Source organism: Phaethon lepturus, unplaced genomic scaffold (assembly GCF_000687285.1).
Source record: "Phaethon lepturus isolate BGI_N335 unplaced genomic scaffold, ASM68728v1 scaffold6850, whole genome shotgun sequence".
In the NCBI taxonomy this organism is placed as follows: domain Eukaryota; kingdom Metazoa; phylum Chordata; class Aves; order Phaethontiformes; family Phaethontidae; genus Phaethon; species Phaethon lepturus.
The window spans coordinates 80,844-90,130 of NW_010511109.1; the positions used below are offsets into that span (position 1 = coordinate 80,844).

At 43.1% G+C, this 9,287-nt stretch overlaps 1 protein-coding gene across 1 annotated transcript in view; it reads right to left on the reverse strand.

The window, feature by feature from the left end:
* The window catches only part of CD58 (CD58 molecule), a gene marked incomplete at its 5' end in the record, with an annotated part of 16,274 nt that extends 8,505 nt beyond the window's left edge, over nt 1–7,769 (reverse strand). The window contains 3 exons of the mRNA XM_010282815.1: nt 3,658–3,753; nt 6,553–6,807; nt 7,473–7,769. Of these exons, the coding sequence (XP_010281117.1) occupies nt 3,658–3,753; nt 6,553–6,807; nt 7,473–7,769 (648 nt within the window). The remainder of the gene's footprint in view (nt 1–3,657; nt 3,754–6,552; nt 6,808–7,472) is intronic.
* Between the last annotated feature and the right edge of the window lie 1,518 nt (nt 7,770–9,287).

Genomic DNA, 9,287 nt, shown 5'->3' on the forward strand with positions numbered 1-9,287 from the left:
CACTTATGGCCTCCTTCCCTCATCTTGACTCTTATAAGGAGAAGACAGGCCTGCAAAATGGACTGAGTGAATCAAAATGTGCCGCTAACAGATTTTTTCCTGAAACAACAGAAAGGGGTAAGGAGACAATTACAACTTGAACCACAGGATGTAAGCAAGCACCAAAAGCAAGGTCCAGAAGTCTGCACACCAGACTAGCAACATGCCTGTCTTCACCAGTCCTGGGATGGATTTTCAAGATATAACCAAGGTAAACTAACAGCAAACTCCTGCCAGTCTGATGTGATAATACCTTCAATGGTCATCATTAAATCTACTGCTACATGCACAGCATCAAGCCCACCCACTGGAACCACCAGCTTTCCAAGTCAAATTCAATGCACAGAGAGAAAGGCCAGCTGCCCAATTTCCAAGATAGGCCAGCAAGAAACTTCCACAGAGACACTGGGAATAAGCAATGTATTACATTTGTGCCCAGCCCTAAGCACTCAATATGAATTCTGGGTTTAGAAAAATAATCAGTCAAATTTCTGAAAGAAGTTTATATAAATGGGACAGGCAGGTAAGATGAAAAGAGATAGAAGAAATATTAACCTCATTTCAGCACATAAACCAGCCCTAACCAAAATGTAAAGAGTAAGTTCTCCAACAGACAGATTGCCCTATAGTGTGCGCTTTTCCAGCCCTCATCCTGAGGCCAGGCCACCTTTGTCATCGTCAGAAGTGGAATTCACCTCCAAAAGAGAGCTGCTGACCAGGCAAATCTCAGGCCATTCACTGTCAGTAATTCTTCTAGCCCCATTAACACATCCACTAAGTGCAGCTCCCTATGATTATCCAACATTGGACCTCAACTGAGACCTTGAGGCCACATGTGCACACACTGAAAACTAACTCAAAAGCTTAGACCCTGCAAAAAAGGAAAGAGCAGTTCAGACTCCTTGCTCCAACCAACAGCAGATGTTTAGAAACATTTATACCCCAATGCAGGTTTCTTACCTCTGTCTGAGTTAGGCTGTTCTTGGCTGTCCACAGAGCAAAGTAGCTGATGCTCTCCTATAACAAATAACAAAACAAATAAAATAACAAAATTTATTTATTTTAGAAAGTATGTGTTAGTGACCTGGAAAAAATAACTACACTCTGTAAAACAACTAAGGCCTGAAAGAAAACTTACTCCTTTACCTCTCCAATAAAGACTATATTGCCACAGAGAAAACATTTACAAGACTAGCCAAATTACAGCAATAGTCTGATTTTCACACATTTGTGACACTCTAGTTGTCTTACCTGAGCCATGCACCGGACTGTTCTTCTGAGCAGCTCTTCCTGTTCCAAGTTTAGTTCTACCTGCACCAAAACAAATGTAATACCTGGAGAAATTACTGAGAAATAAAGTTTTGTGCTTTTGGAAACTAGTTGACAGCCTCCATCCATTCCATCGCCCCTACTGCCCATCACCCCACAACCAAAATGAAAAAATTCACTTAGGACATGCAACTGAATACTTGACTTGGGGAAAGAAGAAAGAGTGAAATATCATTTCTGGGGCAAAGACAATCAGTGAGAGATCAACAAAATGGGCCTCCTGCAACAACAAGAAGTCAGAACACATCTAACCAAATCTAAAGCAGAGCTTAGCAATTTATGATTCTGAGTCTTGTACTTAAATCAGCAAATCACATCTTCTGTTTGATTATATCTGTGTAGTGCTTATCCTACCACGGTATAACAAGTTTATTTTCTAGCATGGGCAAATCTTCGCTGTTCCAAGGGAAGCAGCTGAATTGAGTCTAACTAATGGCCAGTAATCAGTGACATTCTTCCTGTGTTGATAACAAGCATAGTGTTGTTCAACATCACCAACGTGGACAAAGGCACAGAAGGTACCCTCAGGAAGTTTGCAGATGACATCAGACTGGGGAGAGCAGGGGATATGCTGTAAGGCAGGATTGCCACTCAGAGGGACTTCAACATCCTGGAGGAATGTGCTGGCAAAGATGTAATGTTCAAAGGCAAACATAAATTCCTGCACCTCTTGAAATCACCCCATTGAGCAGCACAGGCTGAGCTTTGCCTGGCTAGAAACCAGCTCTGTAGAAAAGGACCTGGAAGCCCTGGTGGACCACAAATTGAACATTAGTCAGAAATGTGCCCTTGCAGTAAAAGCCTACCAGATACTGGGCAGTGTTAGCAGAATTGTAGTCAGCCCATCAACAGAAATAATTCTTCCCTTCTATTCAGTATTTGTGACACCAAATGTCGAGTACTGTGTCTAGTTTTAGGCTCCCAATTCATGAAAAAACACTGACACTCTGAAGGTAGTCCAGCTAGTCCACCAAGATGTTTAGGGGACAGGAGCTGTGCAAGGAGGTGCTGATAGAATTGGGTTTGTTCAGCCTGAAGAAACAGAAGGCTAAGGGGATGGCTAATTACAGTCTACAACTAACTTAACTTACCTAGAAAACAAAGGAAACTCCTCTCAGAAGTACAGAACAAAAAGACAGAAGGCAATGGCTTCAAGTTGCAAAAGGGAAATCCCTAACAGAAATAAGGAAAATATTCTTCCCCACAAGGGTGAATCAGTGCTTGAATACATGCTGAAAGAGGCTGGGGAATTTCCATCCTTGGACTTATTCAAAGTTTGACTGGACAAGGCCCTGCGCAACCTGATCTAGCTTTGAAGTTGGTCCTCTGGATGAAACCTCCAGAGATTCCTTCCCACTTAATTTATTTTATGATTCCATGCCAACGGAAACTAAATAGAGAATGATCAGGAAAGCATAAGGTCCACATGCAATATACATCTATGTATACTCTGATCAGAGCCTCCCGCCAGAGTATGATCAATTAGTCCTTCCCAGATAGGAGATGCATCCCATGCTCTTCACCCTGCAGCCACCCCCAAGTGGTGACCCCACCTGGAAGCCAACAAGAATTTTCCATGCAGAGCACTCTTAGGATGAAACAATGTATTCCTTCTCTTGGGAAAGAGAGATGGTGTACACCTCTTTTTCAAGCCAGAATACAACCTGACATATTAACCTAAGTGGCAGCAAAAGATACACAGTGATAGCTTACAACTACCGTTTCTGAATAAGCTGTCTTATTCAGGTAAGATACTCAAATTCAGTATAGGGATGGATCAAGAAACAAATCTAGAAGTCCAAGATGATGGCATTACAGGCTGACAGGAGGCACAGGAGTCCCTATGCATCAGCTGAGGACACCGAGTTGTCAGATTAGACTCAGCATAAGGTATTCAACAGTCCCTGGTATGAGCCTGTCCCAACAACAAATCTGATCTTGAGGGCAGCTTTATGATGCTCTCAAAAAAGGCAGTGAAAGCATGCTCAGGTAGGAACCAGAGGCCATAGATACCTGGTAAATAGAAACACACAATAAATGAACCAGTCTGAAAGAGAAATGTACAGACTACAGTGTTTCCCAGTACGCAGAGCCCAGTGTCTGAGTGCAAGAAACTTCAGTATATTATTTCCTTCAAATCTATTAGCCTTTGCCTAAGTTGTATTTGTTTCTACTACAGTGTTTACAATACATACTATGGTCAGAAACTTTCATAAATTCTACAGAACCTTATATCAGCATAATCTTGAAGCATGTTAAGCTCAAATAGGAAATGCTTACCATACATACCTCTTTTGCATAGGAATCCTACTATTCCTACAGCTAGAATTGAGATAACAAAAGCTGCAATAAGACAACCTCTGCTCCTTTTGTGATAGCTGTCTCCTTTAAAAAAATAAAATCAATAATGATTGGTTAGTTAAAAAGCAACTGTGTGATACACTACTTCAGTAGAAATACAATGCTGAGTATGTTTGACAGCTATTTGTTTTTGAAAAGGTAACCTCAAAAAATGAATGCTCCAGAGTCAGTTACTAGCAACACCCTAAGGCAGCTGCAGGAAAGCTACATGTAAGTACCTTCGTTCAGTGGAGGCACGTCACCGCTTGCAAGGCGATGTCTATTCCATTTTTGGCCTATGAAAGGCCGAGCCGAATCTCAACCAAATGACATTTCAGCAAGTATCTTGTATTGGGTCTGCATGGCAAGGTTTCAGTAGTGGGGAGGCGGCAGGGGTGGCTTCTATGAGAAGAGGCCAAGAAGCTGCCGCCATGTCAGAAAGAGCCAGTGCCAGTCGGCTCCAAGTCGGACCCACCACTGGCCAAAGCTGAGCCCATTAGCAACAGTGGTAGCACCTCTGCAATGACATATTTAAGAAAGGGTAAAAACTGCTGTGCAGCAGTTGGGAGAGAGGAGTGAGAATACGTGAGAGCAACAGCCCTGCAGACCCCAGGTCAGAGCAGGAGGCGGGACAGGAGGGGCTCCAGGCGCCGGAGCAGAGGCTCCCCTGCAGCCCGTGGTGAAGACTGTGGTGAGGCCGGTTGTGCCCCTGCAGCCCATGGAGCTCCATGCTGGGGCAGATCTCCACCTGCAGCCCAGGGAGGACCCCACGCCGGAGCAGGGGGATGCCTGAAGGAGGCTGTGACCCCATGGGAAGACTGTGCTGGAGCAGGGTCCTGGCAGGACCTGTGAACCCATGGACAGACATGAGCCCAGGGTGGAGCAGGTTTTCTGGCAGGACTTGTGACCCCATGGACTAGTCTGTTCCTGAAGGATGGCACCCTGCGGAAGGGACCCAGGCTGGAGCAGTTTGTGAAGAACTGCAGCTTGTGGGAAGGACCATGCTGAAGAATTTCGCAGAGGACTGTCTCCCCTGGGTGGAAGCCCATGCTGGAGCAGGGGAAGAGCATGAGGAGGAAGCAGCAGCAGAGACAATACGTAATGAGCTGACCACAACCCTCATTCCCCAACCCCTGCACCGCTCAGAGGGAGGAGGCAGAGAAATCAGGAGTGAAGTTGAGTCTAGGAAGAAGAGAGGGGTGGGGGTAAGGTGTTTTAAATTTGTTCTTGTTTCTTGTTATCCTACTCCGATTTTGATTGGCAATAAATTAAATTAATTTTCCCCAAGTCTAGTCTGTTTTGTAATGGTAATGGCCAAGTGATCTCCCTGTCCGTACCTCAACCCACGAGGTTTTTGTCATATTTTCTCCTCCATCTTGTTGAGGAGAGGGGAGTGGCAGAGCAGTGTGATGGGCACCTGGGAGCCAGCCAAGGTCAACCCACCACATGTCTCATTTCTACAAGTCTTTAACACACAATTCCAGCGAAGGAGGAAGAATTCTAGACCGGTAAACCATGAAAATTACTTTTGCACAGAAGTGGGAAATTTTGTCAGTTAGGGACTGCCTTACACACCCTACACACCAGATGATTCCAAATGTGTTCTATTAAAAAAAAAAAAAAAAAAAAAAGGCAAGCCTCAAGCTGACCAGAAGCTTGGCTGTCCCAAAGCAATAAGCAACAGCAGGAAAACTCTCTTTTCTCCTTTTTATATCTGTCTGTGAAGGAGGAAAAGAAGTTTGCTTATTGACTCATGTACCTGCTAGGTGAGAAATTATTATCTAATGGTTGCTAGATGACTCACTTGAAATTACTCAATAGTTTTCATTCCAGTTCATGGAAAGCAGTACAAAGAGTACAATAGTCACAGAATCACAGAAGGGTAGGGGTTGGAAGGGACCTCTGAAGATTATCTGGTCCAACACCCCTGCCAAAGCAGGATCACCTAGGTCAGGTTGCACAGGAATGTGCCCAGTCAGGTTTTGAAGGTCTCCAGAGAGGGAGACTCCACAACCTCTCTGGGCAGCCTGTGCCAGTGCTCCATCACCCTCACAGTAAAGACGTTTTTCCTCATGCTGAGGTGGAACTTCCTGTGCTGCAGTTTATGCCCATTGTCCCTCATCCTATCACTGGGCACTACTGAAAAGAGACTGGCTCCATCCTCCTGACAGCCACCCTTCAGATATTTATAGATATTGATAAGGTCCCCTCTCAGCCTTCTCTTCTCCAGACTAAACAGCACCAGGTCTCTCAGCCTTTCCTCATACGAGAGATGTTCCAGTCCCTTAATCATCCTCGTAGCCCTCTGTTGGACTCTCTCCAAAAGTCCCCTGTCTCTCTTGAACCGGGGAGCCCAGAACTGGACACAATACTCCAGATGAGGCCTCACCAGCGCAGAGTAGAGGGGGAGGATAACCTCTCTGAACCTGCCAGTGACACTCTTCTTAATGCACCCCAGGATACCATTGGCCTCCTTGGCCACCAGGGCACATTGCTGTCCCAAGGATAACTTAGTCATTAGCATTAATTACACAAGGCCAGAAGGTTCAGAAGCAATCTTCTAAGTGTGCATCCCTCTTTATTATTATTCATTACAAGTCACAGTTGAAGGTTTTATTCTGTTGAGAATCCTGCAAAAAGTACCTTTCCAGGGGAGAATCAAACTGTCAACCTCATACTTTTCACCTATCCTTAACACACTTTTAGCAGACAAATTACTTCTGATGCTTTTTACTCTTTAAATTCAACTTCCTAAGAAGTCAGTAGAAATCTTATAGTCAAAGTCAATGCTGCTTCCCAACCTAGCCTCTCAGACTTGCATATACAACATGACCCATTCATTACCTTTTTTATCTGGAAAGCATTGAGTCAAAGAGATTTCAGAGGTCTTTTCCGTTTGAGAGAATTTAATGGAACATGAAGCTGTCTCAGAAGCATCAACATGCTGCTGAGGGATGACAACTTCCTGGGTCTGATGAGTGACTGGTGTGCTACTGAAGTTCCAAGTGTAATTCAGAGGCTTCTGGAAATCTGCTCTACATTTTAACACAAGGTTATCACCACTGATGTTGCAACTTAATTCAGGTTCTGAAGGAGGATCTAGAAGGAGAGAAAACATTCTGTATTACTTTGGTTCTAAACTGCCTTGAATTTTAACACAGGACAAGGGCTGGAGCAGCAAAAGCAGCAGGAGAGTGCATAGACAGAAGTGGATGTGTAAGGTGTGCATGTGTGCTCACATGCATGTGCACACGAGAGAAACATATTTCTAGAAGTGGCCCTGTTTGGGGTTCTTCAGTGTCTAGTCTGAGACTCCTCATGGTTCATTGTCAACAGGACTAATATACACACTGGTCAAATATATCTCCCAAAGACTACTAGTGAAACTGCGTAGATCTGCACAGGGTCATGCCACAGATATTCAAGCATGTATAATATGTCTGCAGGAGCATCTTTAGTAGATGCATACTGCCAGGGATAACTTGGTCAGCTTGCTCAAAGAGTTTGGTTATCTACCTGAAAGTACACAGTGTGCCATCTACACACGTTCCAGAAGTCATCCAAGGTAAGTAATGACGGGCACACAAATTAGATGCCACCTTTGAAAATTTGTTTAAAGTGCCTAAGCAACTTAACAATAGAGCCAAAAAACAGCCCCCCCTCTGTTTCTGTTTGCTTCCCTGACCAATAAACAATCCCCTTTCTTGCCTTCTTAAAGTGAATAAAGTGGTACAAATTCCTTATGCAGTTCTTCCACTACTTACCTAACACAACAAGTATGAAGGTTAAGACATATCTATTTTTCGCAGAATCCAAGTAGTCTAACACATATGTGCCAGCATCACTGTTTTCCAAGTTAAATATAGCCAAGCACCCATTCTCCTTGTTAAGCAAGCCTCTGTTCTGGAGAGAAGTAAAGTATGTCGGTTTGGCTTGCCCTTCCCATTCAGCCACTTTATCCTTGTTTTTCGTCCAAATAATTTCCACTTTATTCTTTATCTTTACTGGAAAAGTAAAATTTTCTCCCAAGATGCCAAACACGTCCTCACAGCGGATGCATGCTACAGGGGAAAAAAAAAAGAAAAAAGTTACTTTCGTGATTTTTTATAAACTATGGCTTCACTAAGGCTGTACACACTATCAGATACATTCAGATATAGGTTAGAAGCACATCACAATGCTGCTAAGTAAGGTATGTGTCAGTTAAGAACTACCCAAACCCAGCCTGTCTGCACAATCATGTGACAGGCACCACAAAGGGATCAAATTTTCACATCCTGGACCCGGGTAGAATACTTGTCCTGATCTTCTTCCCCATCCTAAACTCCTCTATCCTCAGTACCTTCCCCCTCTTCACTTGAATTAGGCCTCCTGTCCGTGGTCTGGAGAAAAAGATGAAACGAAGAATTGTTGTCACCAGCAAAATCTATCTCAGCATCTTGTTGCAGAATGCCCAGACTGAAGCTCCTGCTGAGCAAATAAATGGCAATTTTTCCAGCACTAATATTTACAGAGTTATCAAAAAGCACACTTCTGACACAAAATTGCTACTCGGTTCAAAGCACCTGCTCTGAAAACCATGGGGATACTAGGGATTTCCTCTGGAAATGTCACTTAAGCAAGTTTATTTCACAACCAGTGTATGTGAAATAGCATCCCAATCCCTGAGATCTAGCAGAGCTGCAAGAAAGAAATGGGAGCTGTTCAGAAACCTTAACTGCTATCAGTTTTGAATCAATCATATTCTGATAAAAAAGACCAAGGTATTCAATATAAATAAGAAAAAAAAAAACAACAAAAAAAGAAGAGGGATAAGACATTTTCCCTAGTTTTTATTAAAAACAGCTACATGTGCAAAAAGAAAAAAAAAGATCTACTGATCTAACAGATGAGACCAAATTCTGCCATGGGGAAGGGATACTGTAAAGTATTAGCATCTATGTGTCCCTGCTTCAATCACCTCCTACTTCCAAATCACTCTGAAAGGCTCTAAAAAAAAAATAACAAGTCTATTGCCATGGCAGATACGTATGTGGATGTAGACAAAAACATGTTAATACTGAGTTCAAGTTACACTTACATTAAGGACTTGATTCTGCTCCATGGTAGCTGGTTGCTTTTTACTTCTGGTTACTTTTACTGCTAAGAAGGGCATGATTAAGATATAAATGAGGTCTCATATTAAGGCAAGATTCCCAAAATGCACCACGGAAAATTTCCCTTCAAACAGTAACTGTCCATGGTGAAAGAGAAGTATTTCAGAAGCCTACTCCTCAATCCAAGTGGACCCAAGTGACAGCTACTATTTTGGGTTTGTTTTGGTTTTGATTTTTTTTTTCAGTTCCTAAATGGCATCAAATCAAGAACCCACCAATCCCTATATCATTCTCTGCTTCCCTTGCTTCTCATGTCATTATTGTGTGAAAACTTACTACTGTTCATAAATCAATGCGGATACTACAGCTTTATCACATCAAAGGAAGAAGTCACTTCACTTCACTGTACATGAGTCCAGAAAACAAACTATAGCCCATCTTGCTCCACATCCTATCTCCTTTCCTTATGAAAGCAGTCAGGAA